The 16613-nt window shown below is 40.7% G+C and overlaps 1 protein-coding gene across 2 annotated transcripts in view; it reads right to left on the bottom strand.

Annotated features, from left to right (window-relative positions):
* The window catches only part of LOC121906116 (raftlin-like), a 105803-nt gene that overhangs the window by 40802 nt on the left and 48388 nt on the right, over nucleotides 1-16613 (bottom strand). Inside the window, exons 4-5 of one of the 2 annotated variants that reach the window (XM_042424791.1) lie at nucleotides 11501-11609; nucleotides 4287-4770 (exon numbers count right to left, since the gene is read on the bottom strand). In XM_042424791.1, the coding sequence (XP_042280725.1) occupies nucleotides 4287-4770; nucleotides 11501-11609 (593 nt within the window). Of the gene's footprint in view, nucleotides 1-4286; nucleotides 4774-11500; nucleotides 11610-16613 lie in introns of both variants that reach the window. The other variant, XM_042424790.1, reaches the window with a different exon arrangement.

Genomic DNA, 16613 nt, shown 5'->3' with positions numbered 1-16613 from the left:
CTCCAAATGACGAGGTCAACGGCAGCAACCCTGCCATGATCTTATAGCGGCGTGGCTTTCCAACACGACACGTCATCATTTCAACGTCTGTTTCCATAATCTAAAGCTGGACACTCATCCCATCAGAACTGAGATAACACTGATCTCAAGGATGAAACCGAGCAGCTGAAAAGACTCCCTCTGTACTTTGACTAAGATGTTGAAGATTCATAAAGATATGAGTCAGGATTATAAAGCTCCTTATTTAATTTCATGTTGTTTGTTTAAAGCTCTGCATGTGTTTGCAGCTTTGTTAACTTATCATGACAAGAAATTCAATCAATGCATTTTTATCAAGACAGATATTTTAAGCACTAAAACACGTGTTTTTGATTGCACATGGTTTTTTTTTTCGTTGCCAGATACAAGTGAAAGGGAATATAATTATTGCTTCAGTTATGCTTAGTTTTTTCTTCACAATCCAGAAAATGTGACATCCTTATACTGCACACATGTGGTGTACGTATGCTAATGTCAGCATGATAACACGCTCATGATGACAACACTAACATAATGATGTTTAGCATGTATAATGTTTACCATGTTCACTTTGATTTATTGCTCAAAGTCGGATTTCACCCATCACCATATGTGATCAGGCCTTTTCACGCTTTATATTCTCCACACAGTTTTGTGCCAATCCATTTGTCAAGATAAATGAAAACTTTGACCTGCTGGTGGTGGCGCAAGAAAAGTTATTGGATCATCAAAGTCATTAAGATTCAGTCTGGACCAAAGTGGTGGATTGAATGACTGATCGGCCTCGCCATCCTTAGAGCCATGCTGCCAGCATAGCTAAAAACATAATCTGGGAGGCATTACATTTCCCACAAAATGTTTTTGCAAATGCAATTTAATCGTATATGAAAGTAATTTTTAGGAGATAAACATGCTTGTACAGCTGTCACTACCATGCTACACTTTCCTTTCAATTCACTCTTCCCCCAGAATTCCCTCAAAGCATCCCTTTCCCTCAAACCATCCAAGCATTTGAACATCCAAACCTTATGAGCTCTGTGTCTATCAGAGCTTCAGTCTCAGGGATGGTGTTCCTCTTTCGACTGTAAGCCACAGACATTTGCCAACTTCACTGCCAACACTTGCACGGCATTCACCTCAAGATCTGAGGATTAGCGCGGACAAGCCAGCAGCAGCCGAGACTCTTGGGCCTCCTCGGCAGACTGGGCATTAGTAGAGAGGGACATGGGAGCTTGGCAGGCTCTCCCACCACCCCGGCTGGCTGCTACACCGGCGCTGTTGGCGTTGTCACAAAGATTCAGGGGGATGAAGGTGGGGGTAGAGAGAGCTGTGAAGCAGAGGGAGGTAGAGGACGAGGCAGTGGGGGATTATCTTACTGCAAAATGCACTGTTGGGAAGCCCAGATGGACCAGTGGGCTGTGGTCTGCTGTGATGCCAAGAGTGAGTTACCGCACACATCCACATATAAACACAGGTGCAAACAAAAGCACATAAGCATCTGCACACAAAAGACCACATTCATTATGCAACACCTAATATTAGGCACTTTGAAGCTAACCGCAGTGCACATTGTACATACAAATATACAGTATAAACACACACACGCTAACACTCCCACTGGGACGTGTGTCTAATGCACTGTTTGCACATTGCACTGACACATATCACAAATAGGCTCTGTGAGAGGAGGAAAGACTATAGGGTGATAGTAGTGGGTGTCTCCATCTGTTAATCCGAAATGCTCAAATAAAGCCGAAACTATAAATGTCTGTGCTAATTTCATCTAGATTCCCACAGAAAAGGGGGCTGTCATGAATAACTCAGAGGTGTAGCTACGTATGGCTCACTTTCTGGGTAGACAGGAAACGAGCCATGAAAATGTGCAGCCTACGAAAAAACCTGACATTGTGGTGAATTTCATAGACTCTCTGCTTCATCAGCTGAGTGTGAGTGTGAATTTGTATGCGCCACAGCTATAAGACGATTCCCTTTGTGTAACGGATAGAGAGGATTATATCCCAAGGCAGCACATTGTTGTGTAACGTTGAGGCAATAGCAGGAAATGACACCTCCACAGTTGCCAAGTGTTTCAAGAGGGATCTATGGCCCCACGCTGTTCTTTAGTTAAACAGCCAAAAGGTATGGCTTCAAATGAAACCAAAACACCAAGTTACACTGATACTGTATGTAGACAGATATTGGCTAAAGATTAGAAGCTGTCAGCTTGAATCTCTGTGAATGTGTGACACAAACAGCTACAGATCACATTGAATGGCTTTGACTGCATGATTTAACCCCCGACTGCTCCAGGTGCTCTGGGACGAGTACTAAACTGTGGTTTGATGAGGGATCTCACAGGTGTGACTGTGTATAAAAATGAAGCACAAAAAGAGCTGCGTGACCCAGGTCCTGTCTGAATTTTGCATGAGGTAAATTTGTGATTGGGCTATACAAAGAAAAATAACTTGATTTGACTTGACTCGACTACTTGGGAATTGTTAAATGATGAGACAACATTCATTCAACGCCCACGAATGATGCAAGGGTCTTGAGCACCGGTTTAAATTACATTAGCATTGAGCCTGTGGTGGTGCAGTTTTGACCTTTAATTATCTTAATTATCATTCTCTCATTACACCTTTCTGTGTAATTTGTAAGGATAGCTGGATTTGTGTTGCAGTAGCAGGTCTCGTGTCATTTGGAGTCTCGTCTTGTTTTAAAGCCTTGTAAAGTTTGAAATTGTGACATTTAATTATAGCGACCTCAATGGGCCAATTAGTGTAACTTCCCTTAAAGGGTCTGTTCATCCAGATGTCAAAAAACAACGCATAATTTCAATGACCAGTCACGTTTTAATATCACCACGCCAATCACAACACATCATCAGATGGAGATAAACGTGTTTTGTCACTGTTAGCTCGCTAGCTAGCTCTCTCTGTGGATCCTGCCTCAGGAAACATGGCTCTGTCCACTGTGATGGAGAACGAACTGATGGAACTATTAGCAGACAGCAGCCTGAAGCTTCAGCTCACACAAGTTGACCTCGCTTTATTCTGGATACCGGCTGCCAGTCAGTAACCTTCTCTGTTAAAACGGGCAATCAAATTTCCGTTGCCTTTTACCACCACCTATTTTTTGTGAGTCAGGGTTTTCCATTGTGACAAAATAAAAGGCAAGGAACAAACTGAAAGCGACTTTGAATGCTACTTTGCGTGTAAGCCTCTCGCCAATCCCACCATGACTTGATCTCATTATTTCCCAGAAGCAAGCCAAAGTGCCTCGCTGAGGGTAAGCAGAATATTTGTTTTGGTCATTACAGCTGACAGTGGCATAACACATATTTACAGCCTTGTTTATTTTTTCTCCTTTTTGTCATGTTATGTTTTTTTCTCATTTATTTGGGAAGGTGCTCCTTGGAAATTTTTAACAATCAGAAATGGGCCTTAAGTTGAAAAGGTTGAAAACCCCTGGCCTACAGTACATGAGTTTTCCCTCCCTTTAAGTTTTATAAAAATTGGATCAGTGGTGTGTTTGAGTAAAAGAATAAAATGCCTCAGGTACTACAAACTGGCAGATAAGTGAAATATGTTAAAACCTTGAACAAAATGCAAAAATCACCCCCTTAAAGGTGAAGTCCACATTTTTTTGAAAGCCTTAAGACAACACTCACATACCCATGAGTACAATCAAATAGTTTTTGGTCGCTGAAATTGTTCCTCCTCTCCATACTGGCTGTGAAATGATCCATTCCTCATGTGGTTTTAATGTCCTTGTTCTGCACAAAAATGCATTTTAAAGTTTGGTCAAAGCAAATGTGTGAAGGTTCTGCTGTCTGCTGAGTTAGACAAATCAAGTGGGAATCATCTTTTTTAGAATAAAATTCCCTTCTTTGTGCTTCAGTGTGTTTCTGAAATGAGCTGCAGTGGAAGGATAGCAACACAAAGCCAATATGAACAGGAGGAATGATTGCAACAACTAAAAAAGAAAAACGGCATATGGGCTTGAAAAATATGTTAACATAGTCATTAATTTTGTGAAAATCAAACTAGTGGTGACCTATATCACACTTGATAGACACAAGCCACTATCACTACCCAATTATTTTTTAATTTGTCACCTACTGTTAGAACTACTGTTTGTCCCCAATTTTTCCCCCAAACCCAATTTTTTTCCCCGCATGTACGAGCTTTACAGTCCTAATTTACATGGTTTTTTGCTTAACACATCGTTTTTAGTTTATGATTGTTGTAACCATGGAGACCACTCACCATCGCCTCTCCGCAGGCGGTATCTCGGCCTCTCCTTTGTCTCTGTGCCAGCGTCTTTGTTGTTATTGTGACACGGCGACTCCTCCTCTGTCAGCTCCTCACTGCGCTCCAGATCTCCCTCTGATATTGGAGACGCTGCAGGCGAGGCCTCGACCTGACTGCCCTCCTTTCCGCTCCCTGAATGATTCCCAGTGTTCCCACTCGCGTTCTTCTCCTCACCCGGTGCTTCTACCCCTGCCTCACATGAGGCTTCCTTGTTCCCCTCTTTGTTCGCTGCATCCTCTTGAGTTGAAGGTACTGCGTGATTCGTGGGGCTTGAGGGGTTCGAGGGGCTGCAGCTGCCCAGGGAACCGAGCACAGAGCTGGGGCTGGAGTGCAGGGAGAGGGAGGGGGTGTCTGGTTCTCTGATCGTGGTGCACGGCGCTCCGTACGGTTCCTGGACAAATCCCACGAACATCACCCCCTGGTCAGCAGCATCCTGGATCTGCTGTTGGAAACATGGGAAAAATTTTAATAATTAAAAGATAGAAAGACAGCAACAAATGCTACTGACACAGCTGCTGCTAATTTGCAAAATGCCAAACATTCTCTGTCATTCATCCACTTTTCTTTGTCATATATGATAGTAAATTGAATATTTTTGAATTTGGGAATGTTGCTCAGACAAAACAAACAACTTCACAATGTTACCTTGGGCTCTGAGAAAATGTAATAGGCACTACTTTTTGAAATTTAATTGGCTAAATGATTAATCCTGAAAGTGTATGGCAGAGAACCGATAATCAAAATAATTGTCAGCTGCGGCTCTAGATTTGACTGCATGTGTTTTTGCATGTGAAGCTGTTGTTGCACTCATTAGTTTTGGGTTTCAAGCTTCAGCCAAAAATGTAAAAACAAGATGCAAAATAACGACCTATGAAGCAAAACATATGCAGAAAGTTATTTCCCAACAGATCTCAAATTGAAACCAAACTTTAAGAATTAGTTCGAAATCAATTATCTTGATATGGAATTGTTTTTCCCTCAACACTTTTCACGGTGTGCATCTTGGATCTTTGTTTTTTCTTCCCTCAACCAACCCCTATTTTCTGCCCGTTCCTTTTCAGCAGCTTCTCCAATCACACAGTTGTTGATTAGACTGGAGCGACCACAACCCAGGCCCGGGCCGAGTCCCAAATCCAGCGCTCCCATTTTTTCTCCCTCTGTCTTATTGTCATCTGGCATTTTATGTCAATATTGGGATTTTGCCACGGAGCGAGATTGAAACGTTAACTGTCAGAGAATGTTAATGATGCCATTCTCCATTTCTGCCCCCCCCCCCCGCCGCCGCCAAACAACCCCGCCGCCAAACCACCCACCCACTCACCCACCCAAGCCAAGGCGGCACCCGTCTCTATCTTGAGCCACAGTGAGGGGAAAAGAATAAAAATCAAATCAAATTGCAGGTTATTCACTATGAAATTAAATTGGAAAACAGTCACATTGTTTCCAGCCATATTGTTTAATATCAGTGAACGCTCTCTGGGTGCTTCCACATCATATTCCCCATACCAATATGTTGAAATGGAATTGCTGAGATAAAAGGGAGCAACTGTTGTATCTCATTTAATGGTAATGCAGGCAGTCAGTGAGAGAGAGATGAATGGCTTCGACTGTCTAATGTTGGTGCAGTTGATAGCACAAGTAGATTGAGATTGTGGGCTGTAATGATGAATTTATTTTCAGTACCATTGTTATGATTATTATTATCATTTTATTAAACCCCTTGTTTGACAGAGTAGAACCATTCAGATTAGACTTCTTTTTCCAGAAACATCCTGATAACGGTCCAACATCATGATTTATATCAAGATTGTAGATAAATGACAAATATGGGCGTATAAAAAATGAGAATTAAAACACAAAATATGTAAGTGCGATGTCAAACGTAGAGCCGAATATAGTTTCATATTCACAAATAACTAGGTTTCCCTTTTTACTTTCAGATGAATTAAATGTAAACAGGTTATTAACTATTTAAATCATTAAGATATTAGTAGATTAGCTAACCAACACAAATTAATGGACAACAATTCTGATAATTGATCAGTCCTGTAGGTCATTTATTGAGCAGAAATTCCAAACATTTGCTAGTTGTATAGCTTATTAAATGTGAGGATTTGCTGCTTTTCTCTGTATTATTGTAAAATTAATAACTAAGATATCAAATATGTCAGGCTCAATTTTGAGGAAAAATGTGTACAAAACAAGAATAAGAGTCTACAGCTATGTTGAGGCTCTTCTTACTGTAGGCACGGTGGTGCTAAATGACAATGCTGGCATGCTAACATGCTGATGTTTAGCAGTTAACGTTAAAACGTTAACGTTAGCATGCTAACATTTACTACAATGTAAATGTAGAAATGTCAACCTGATGGTGGCACAAGAGGTCAGGGGATCATCAAAGTCATTTACAAATCATCTTCAGGGGAACATGCACAAAGTTTTATGCCAATCCATCCAATAGCTGATGAGATATTTCAGTCCGGACCAAAGCGGTGGACTGAATGAAGCACAAAACATCTAGAATATTACCAACTGATAGAATAATGCAGCCGTTTGAAATATATGGTCTTGTGTTTGAGTTTTTGCCTCAGTGTAAACTAACTAAAATTAAAAGCTGGAACAAGATGATACATTACTATACTGTCAGACAGTGGAGGTTATGACAACTTTAATAAGCTTAAAGCTACTTAAAGAGAAACAAAAGGAGAAAATTGGATGTTGAAAGATTAATCGGAAATAAGAATAATTCTTAGTTGCAGCTATTTAAGAGTCATGTGACTTACACGCTATTGGGATCTATTGTAATACACTGTCTACAGTGTTAACACAGAGTAGATGAAGGGTAAACACATACTGTATAAATGCTCAAAAAATTTGCATTCTTTTAAAGTTCTCAATTTAAAAGACAAGTTGCTTCGCCTCTGGTCAGATAAATTAGGTTTTGAGGTCAAAAGGGAAACTTTGCATCACATCACAATTTCTCTTCATTAACCAAAATGATGCCATGTACAAACTTAATGAAAAATATTCTAGCTTCCCTTATTCTGGCACCAGAATATCAACAGCCTGCAGCGGAAAAAAAACATTTCAATTTTGACTTGAGACCACATTTCCTATTTCTCCCGAAAGTTATTAAAGTGGCACCAGGAGGAGGTGTCTGAAGGTCAAGATGAAAACCGCGGAGAAAGAGATTGAACAAGGCAGAGAGAGGAAGAGAAGAGATGACAGGAAGAGTGGCGTACGGAAAACAACAGAGATTGAGACAGTGAGACAGTGAAAGGAAAGAAAATGAGAGAAAAAAAGGATATGAAGAGAAGAAACAGGGAGAGAAACAGCATCCAAGAGAGAGAGAGCTGAACGGAAATGGACTTCTCTGCTCACTCCTCTACCGCTCATCCATGTCCACTTCCCTTTAATAGATTTCCAGCATGGCCTCCTCCTCCTCCTCCTCCTCCTCCTCCAGCAAGCCTGTAGCAGCTCAGTAGATTAAAATGATAACCAACAGTAATGAGGTCCTACAGGACTGCGGTTGCATGACTAATCAAAGGGCAAAATGTACAGAAAGGTTCAGGAGCGAGGCTTCAAAGGCCATCATAACGGTCTATAATATACAGATTAGGCAGGAGGGGTTGAATCATGACGACGCAGTGTAACCAGCTCACAACAGAGGATCAGAGAAGAGTAGAAATCTATTATTCCCACTGGGGCAATTCATTTTGCAGACAACAGTTAAAAACATAAAGAACATCAAGACTGAGTCCTAAAACATATACAGCTAAAGGAAATATAAAAAGGATTAACGTCATATATATATATATATATATATATATATATATATATATATATATATATATATATATATGTCATCTGAAGTGCTGTTTCAAACAGGCTTTCTACTGCGGTGCATTCATAATAGAGACATATGCTACAGAGCCTGTTGATTATTAGATCAGTAAATGTGCGGCTTCTGTTTAAAGCTTAACTGCAAATGAATCAAGTACTAGATTTTCACATTGTGTGATTTCTGTGAGATGGATTCTGAAAACTAAAATGAAGATTAGGGAGATTTTTGGATTATGTGATTTGAAATAATACAGGTAAATTCAAGCAGCAACTACGACGGCTTGAGGCTGAAGCCAATGTGGAAATATCTAAGGTGTAATGTCATCGATGCCGCTAGATGTTGGCTCCAAATAACTCCCATTCACACCTCACTACATCTATCTTTATATATAGTCTACTTGTTAAATTACTACTATTTGTAAGTACTTGTACTTTTCGCTCATTTTGTGCAACTTTACATTTCTTTTCCACAAAGGAAAATTTTGCACTTTTTACTCCACTGCACTTGCAGTATCTGACAGCTAAAGTTACTCGATTAAAAATTAAAATTACATGCGAAACATTGTAAAATATGATACATGGCATAGATTATACCCAACAGTATACACAATAGTTACGTTTAGTTCCACCTTAACACTAAAATACTGCTTAACATTAATGCATCACTAATTTTGCAGGTAATACTTAATATTTCTCTTCTGAAAAAAACTAACCATGACTCATCCCTTCCCAAAAATGCTCTTCCTATAGACTAACGATCTGCAGTCTCTGTTGATGCCTTTAAAAAACAGCTGAAGACTAACACTCATGTCTAGTGTTTGTATTTTGTGTGTTTTTAAGGTATGTTGTTGCTTATGTTTTATTGTTTGTTTTCTTTTATTGTATCTTATATTGTACTATTTTTATGGTCTTACTTCTCGCTCTGTCCTCACCTGCTCTGTGAAAGGTGCTATATTAAATAAACTTTACTTACTTACTTACTTATATATATAATTGAATTCAATACGGAGTATTTTAAATTGCTGCTTTGCTACTCTCACTTAAATCAAGGATCTTAATTAGAGGTTAAAGGTCCACTTAGTTCCTATAGTTGTATCCGCGACCGAGGTCCAAATTATATTCAATCTAATTCAACGAGTCCTCCAAATTAAATGACAGAATACATTGTTGAAATACAATGAAGTCAAGAACGACAAGTGTTTTTTGATGTGACGCCTCTATCAGCAGATGTAATCATTAATCTGTGCCTTATAAAACTGTAACTGGTGCAAAATTAATATGTTGTATTGTGGTTTTGGCACAAAAACGACTTGGTTACGTTTAGGAAAAAAACATGATTTTGGTTAAAATTACCACCTTGTTAAGGTTAGGGGAGTTTCATCGTCATGGTTACAATATGAAAACTGAGAGGACTCGCTATCAGCTTACGGTGCATCATAATTATAGCAGGAGAAAAATTTTGTTCTTTTGAAGTGAGATGGAGGTTGTGAACTGTGAAGTGCAAAAAAAATAACACGTATTGCTGCTCTTAGTAGACCACGGCTGTTTGTTAACTGGTAGAGCATCATGCTACTGCTGGTTTTAGTGTCCTCCCTTTCAGGCGATCAGGTCTGACTGTGCTCAGGTCCCCTACTACTATATATGCATCAGGTCTCAGGGCTCAGGTAGGTTTCCACAAGTGTGTTTTGGATTGGATGTAGACCCATGAAGACCTCTATTCTGAACACTTGTTCCACTAATGAGCCCGGTAACCAGGACTACAGCATCTCACTTCATGCTGCCTTGCCTGAGCATGACATTCATGAAAAACTGTTGCTAGTTAGACACTAAACTGACAAATGTGGAAATGTGGAAATACTGGGTGCTGCCATGACAAAACTGTTTATCAGTGCTGGATGAACTATTCTAATCTTTTACGTAAGTAAAAGTACCAATAGATGAATGCAAAAATACAATTAAATGTCTTCAAAATCTTACTTGGGTAAAGTCTTACCAGCTAAATGTATTTAAAGGAATAGTACTGACCCCTGTGAGTGTTGGAGTACATGACATTAGATTGATAATACTGCAATAATGCATCAGTGTATAAGCAGCATTTTACTGTTGCAGCTGCTCGGGTTGCAGCTAGTTTATCTGACTGATCTGACTACCTAATGAGTTCACAGTGGGCCCTCTTCAAAAGGTCAAATGATAAATCTGAGGAGTCATGACATGTTGGAGGGAAGAATAAAAAACAAAAAATCTGTTATACACATTTGTATTGGTTGTGTGTGTGTGTGTGTTATTTGACATCTTTAGGTGTTGACCAGTTATTTTAATTAGAGGGTTTTGGTTGAACTGTTAACAACTTACAGACATTTGAAACATGACAAGGAGCCAACTTGACATTGCTCTTTTGTGGTCACAAGACAAAAAGGCTTAGAACCACTAGTTTAATATTCAACAATGTATTATATTTTATAACCTTATCATATGTTTTTTTTTTATGTAAAATCTTAATACGTAACTCCAGCTGTCCCTTAAATGTAGTGGAGTAAAAACTATGATATTAAGTGAAGTAGAGGTACAGTATAAAATTGCATAAAAAAGTACCTCAAAATTGTACTTAAATATACATAAATATACTTAGTTACTTCCCACCAATGCTACTTATCGATTTAGCTTTTGGGTGACTAAGTTGACACTGTCTTAGTTACTTTGGCTCAAGTGGACAAAGAGGAAATAAATCATAATCCACCTCAAGCACATGTCTGGTAGTAATAGTAGGAGCTTTACAACTGTATTATACCTGGCATCCTCTAAAATACACACACCACCACCACCAAGTTTTCTTTATATTTTTATTTTCAAAGAAAAAGTGGCAACTACAGAAAACATTCTATTGTCACTCCTCCAACACTCCAACATGTTGTATACTCCATTGGCAACTACGCTCCAAGCATTTTGTGACAATCTGCTATTAAAAGGCTTCAACCTGACAGCGGTGTGCTTGCTTGCAGGTTTAGCGAAGTGTTTGATTCACTAAAATACAGTTGTAAACATTCAAACATTGTATTCTGAGAACCTTTAGACACGGCGACATGCTGAACAAAACCAATCTGGAAGTTGGAGTCCTGAGACATCATTCTTTCACATTCTTCAATGTCTGCTTAGGCTCTCTCTAGCTGAATATGCAGCTAGCTGTGTACATCGAATAACAGCCACTACAGTTTCTCTGCCTCCCTCCTTCTGTATCTCCCAGTCCCCTCTTTCCTCCCTGCATCCCTCCTTCCAGCTGGGCTCAACCTGACAAAACCTTCAGCTTGGCATTTGTAAAGCAGCCCTACCTTCTTGACGTAGCCCTGGATGAGCTCTGGGGTGGGCACCTGCTCGGCAGACAGACATTCTTCCAGCTGTAGTTTGTACGTTGGGCAGACCGGCTGGCTCCTTTCCACCCTGCAGGCACCACAGTGGGGGAGAGAGAGGACAATGATTTTCAGCCTTTCAGCCAGTCAGCCTCCTGGACAAACGCTCACTATACATGAGGGTACCCTTACAGTCACACACACACAAACACACATTCACAAACAGCCTAAAATTATAAAATTACAGACATAAAACATCCACAGATATGGTGCTATTAAGAGACCAAAACACCAAATTTCTAATACAAAAATAACCCCCTATCAACAAATTACACTGCATCAAGAAGCTTTGTTAATGTTATTGTTGCCCAGTGGGGGACGAGAGAAAAATACAATAAAACACTTAAGTGAGGCAAAGATACACATGGATGAAAGAAAACACATGGGGAGAAACAGAGAGCAGGAAATTCAATGCAAATCTCATCTCCCCCCCCCACACCTCAACCCTCCCCGCTGAGGCCATATCAGTATTTTGAGCAGGGAGAATCTATTTATATGGTGTTGTATTTTCCTATTCTATCCTCTGGAGGAAATCCCAGAGCTAGCCCTGAGGAGACTAATGCCCCAGCTTCCATCTCCCTGCTCCTCATCCTGTTGACAAGGCGAAGAAGCTCCACACGCCCTTTTCCTCAGTGTACAACAGAGTCTGAGTGCATATGCTGTACTGTAGGTGTGCGTGTGTGTGTGTGTGTTTGTGTGTGAGGAATGCGTATGCTCTGCGTGAGCTCTGGCTTTACACGGACACCTGATGAGAAGGAGGGTAAGAGATGCGTGTATACATGCTGATGTGTGTATTAAAGCCTGTGCATGCAGTTTCCCAGTTCATGCAAAGGCTCCCTTTGAGTGAACATGTGTGTGTGTGTGGTCCTAACGCATTACCACAGTGATTTTTCTGCCATGTCCCCTTTTGGATGCAGGAGAAATGTCATGCATATTAGGGGAACTTAATGCAACTCAACTCTTTTGATAAACCCTCCCTGCCTGATAAACACCCATCTTTCACACTTTAAGCACCCAGTTAGTCTCACAGGCTCTCTATAAAAAAATGTAGTTTCCAATCACTGCATTATCACTTTAAACCAAGGCTTAGACCGTTATGTATGTTTCACAGCACCATAGCCCTCACTGATGTCACCTCATCCCCAAAAATCCCCTAAAAACAGACCACACCACACTTCTACCCTGCTGTTACTGACACCCGTCGCTCTGCGTATATCGCTGTGGCAGCACACAGCAGCACAGAAACTGGGCCAACTGACTCGTTAAGTACAAACCTCACACGCTCTGTGAAACATTCATTACGAGAGGCAGTGTGAGCCGAGTCGTTTTTTCGCAGCGTCATAAGATTCAGAGGCACGAAGGCAGAAGCCTGGTGGCACTGTCAAAAAGGTGCATGTATCCCCCCGTCGGTTGCAACATCAATCATAACCAACCAGCTTGGTTGTGCTCCAGGCACAACTTCAGGGAACGAAACGGAGAGAAGGAGAGACAGCCAGTATAGTGAATATACTGTAGTGTAGTAAATCGCAGAGCACTTTTTTGTCTTCCATTCTGAATCATTACACTTACATTATAGACTCTGTACAACATGTTTTAGTAATACTGTACTGAGAAGTCTACAGGTGCCCCTGTGTGTTGCTCTTGCTGCAAGTTAAGAGGCAGCCTGGAAGAACCAAATGAAAAGCTATTTATCATACTGATATAAATTCATTTTGACGAGAAATTAAAACTGCAGTTCATCATTCAGGATCCATCTATAAAATGAAAACAATTCAGTCCTTTTGAAGGACTTTTTTAAGATCAAGAACTAGCGCTTAAACACTATAATTTGATTTCACTCTGTGCCATCAAATGTTTTGCACGGAGAAGGTGTCACTTCTTTTCAAACAGTGAATAACTCATTTTGGAATTAAACTCTGAATGGAAGGAGGCTTCTGCGTGCAGAGAGCTGGAACGGGAGAGAAGGGAGAGGTGGGTGAGAACAACAACTCAAACGGTGCGCTCAGTCCTGGAGGGAGGCTTCGGGTTAAAAATAGCAGCTGCATCACCTGCAGTCCATCTTCTGTGTGTGAAACAGTGACTTCTCATGCAGCGTGCAGCCCCGGCTGTCAACCTCCGAGGCCTCGTGTGGTTAGACGAGTGTCAAATGCCTTCCTGCCTGCCTTCCTGCCCGCCCACCTACCTGGAGCCCCTTCTTGGGTGAATACACCTGCTACCCTCCCCCCCCTTGTCTGCCCACAGATGGGTCACATGCTTTGTTTCACTGTAGAACATCTTGTGTTGGATTAATCACTCCCGGTGGAGCTGAACGTTCACATGGTAACTAATTGCGTATTACCTGTTAATGGCTTGCTTTGGGATTTGTTTTAGCAGTGTAGTGGCTACATCGTTTTCAAATGTGCGGTTTCCAATTACACTGAGCTCACTGAGGTATGAGAGGGGGTTATGTTGACGTATTATTGCAAAAAATGTCTTTGTCTTTCTAAATCTTAAAAAGAAACTTGCTAAAGGACATTTATGCATACACATAGAGTGCTAAGTGTCTGTTGATGAAGTTTCTATAGGTGTTCTTTTCTTTGGTCACTACGCTCCCGAAAGCAAGACATTCAAGTCTCTGTTAGAACAATGAAAAATATATAAGATACAGACAGACAGATTTTGCATGGCTACACGGTTTGAATATTTAATTATTGGACTTATGCACTGAACAGACCTGGACTCAGATAAACAAGACTAAGACTCTACAGTCATGCCAGTGACTCTGTGAGGATGCATTCACACACAGCGGTGCTTTGAACTAAATGTTAAATTCAGTGGCAAAGCACTTAGATTGCTAGCACTAATGCCAAAGATGCTAATGATTAACATTCAACATTTTAGTTTAGCATGTTACCATACTCACGTTTGATTCTCTCTAAATTGCATTAAACATAAAGTATAGCAGATGCTGATGGAAATGGCATTGGTAACCACTTTTTTTTTTTTTTTTTTTTTAAGGCGCTGAAACAATCAGGGGATCACCAAAGTCAATAGGATTCATCCTCTAAACAATGTGAATATTTGTCCAAAACTTCCTGACAGACCACCGTTGCTATTTATAGAGCTGTTACTGTGGCTAAAATTATACACATTACGCACACACAATAAAAACACACAGTGACAGGAAGGTTTTGCCTTCGCCTATGGCCACACAGCTTGAATATTTAATTATTAGGTCTATGCATTGGAAGGACCTTGTCTTAAAAAACACAATTAACACAGCTTTGATAGTAAAAATGTTTAAAGGTTGTGCCACTTTAATGGTCAGCATTCAGAGACCAGTTTGCCTATTTAGACTTGTGACTTGTCAGTGCTTAAAACTGCATCACTTCTTGTGCAGGAGCATATTTCATAGGAAGAATGTGAAGAGGTTAGATTGTTTTTAAAGGCAGTCGCTGTTGGAAAGTAACAAAGTGGGTATTTGTAAAATGCTTTAAAGTATTACTTTAATGTCTCCCTGTTTCAAGAAATTTCTTGAGAGGAGTTGAATTGCACTTACTGTACATAATTTCTTTCATGCAAGAAAGTCAAGGCTGAATGAAAAGATTTTCACAGCGTAGTCGGTGAATATGAGTGAACGTGTGAATTCCTTCCTGTGTCTTCTGCATCAGGAGCAGAGCCGTGTCGGGCCTCTCACCCTACGCTCATCTATTGCTATGACGACCCAGTCAGGGAGCATCTGAACCTGTGTTTAGCACTCTGTCACCATGGAGCTTTAATAATACAGCACACCTCTTCTAATGTCACATTTTCACACGTTTGTGAATAATTTCACCAGAGCGAATCTCCCTCTAATGGTTTTTAGTCCTTACCTCTTTATTTTCCTCTTTATCCATCTCTCTCTCTCTCTCACGCTCTCCACCCTTCTCCTCCCCTCTCAACCCATCCCTCTCTTTCTCTGCCTGAGCACATGGGAGCTCCTTGCAATTACCCAATAATGATGAATATATCCCATCAGACATTGCCTGCTGAACTGTAACCCTATTCCATCGCAACCAAATTGAACATTGGGAAATTTGACAGTTGACATTTTAAATTTTCAAACGGTGCAATCCATTCTGTCTGCATTGCAGTTTTTTTTTTTTTCTTCTTCTTTCCCGCAGAAGGGTTGTAACGGGGAGGCTGACAAATTGCCGTCTAAGGTTTCTAAAGTTATAACCCACTTAACCAGATATGTCAGTCAGGTGACAGTGTCTAAACATTTACAGATGACACACCGCTGTGTATACACAACCTCTGTGTAGTTCCTGACTGTGCACAGACTCCAGCAGTGTCACCCCCTCCATGTAAAGTGCTTTGTTGGCTGAGCCTTTCACACTGAGGCTAATACTGTAGAGACTTGACTGGGCTTGTGTCCACAGACATACTGTGCATGCTAAATAAAGACGCATATACAGCTGCTGTTCAACCAGTCAGCTCCTCTACTTCGACTTTTGCTTTGGTTTCAGTGCGGTTGCAAAAGCTGTTTCGTTTTGGAGCGACGGATGAATGGCTGCTCGGTGTCATGCTTTCAGTCCCATTCGCCGCAACACCCCCAACCCTTCCCTGTCTTCTTCTTCTTTTTTTTTTTTTTTTTTTTTGATTTCTGCATCTGACAGCAAAAGGGAACTGGAAAAGAGATGCTCCGTTTTTTGGTCTCTCTTTTTTTTTTCCTCTTCCCTCATTTTCCCCTGGTTGAGATTTGGATTCCCCTGGGCTGGTGCTGATGTGAGCAGCTGTCTCCACGGTGACAGACGCTGGAGATAAAGCCTGGGCCCCGCTTTCGGCCGGGGCCATCAAAGGATGGTAGACTCCTCTGCCCTTTTCACTCAATATCTCTCTCTCTCCTTTTTAAAAATCCCTTTCAGCCTCTCTCTGTCTTCCTCTCTCTACTTCTTCACACCCCAACTGTGATTTTCTTTTCTTCCTCTCTCCCCCCTCATGGTGTCTTTTTCTCTGCAGCAAGGCAAGCATGTCTTTGAAAAAAAAAAAAAAAAAAGAGATGCAGTCCATTCAG

The sequence above is a fragment of the Thunnus maccoyii genome, chromosome 10, assembly GCF_910596095.1.
Source record: "Thunnus maccoyii chromosome 10, fThuMac1.1, whole genome shotgun sequence".
NCBI classification, from domain to species: domain Eukaryota; kingdom Metazoa; phylum Chordata; class Actinopteri; order Scombriformes; family Scombridae; genus Thunnus; species Thunnus maccoyii.
Note: the sequence above shows the minus strand (reverse complement) of the source record. Positions and strands in the feature narration are given on the sequence as shown.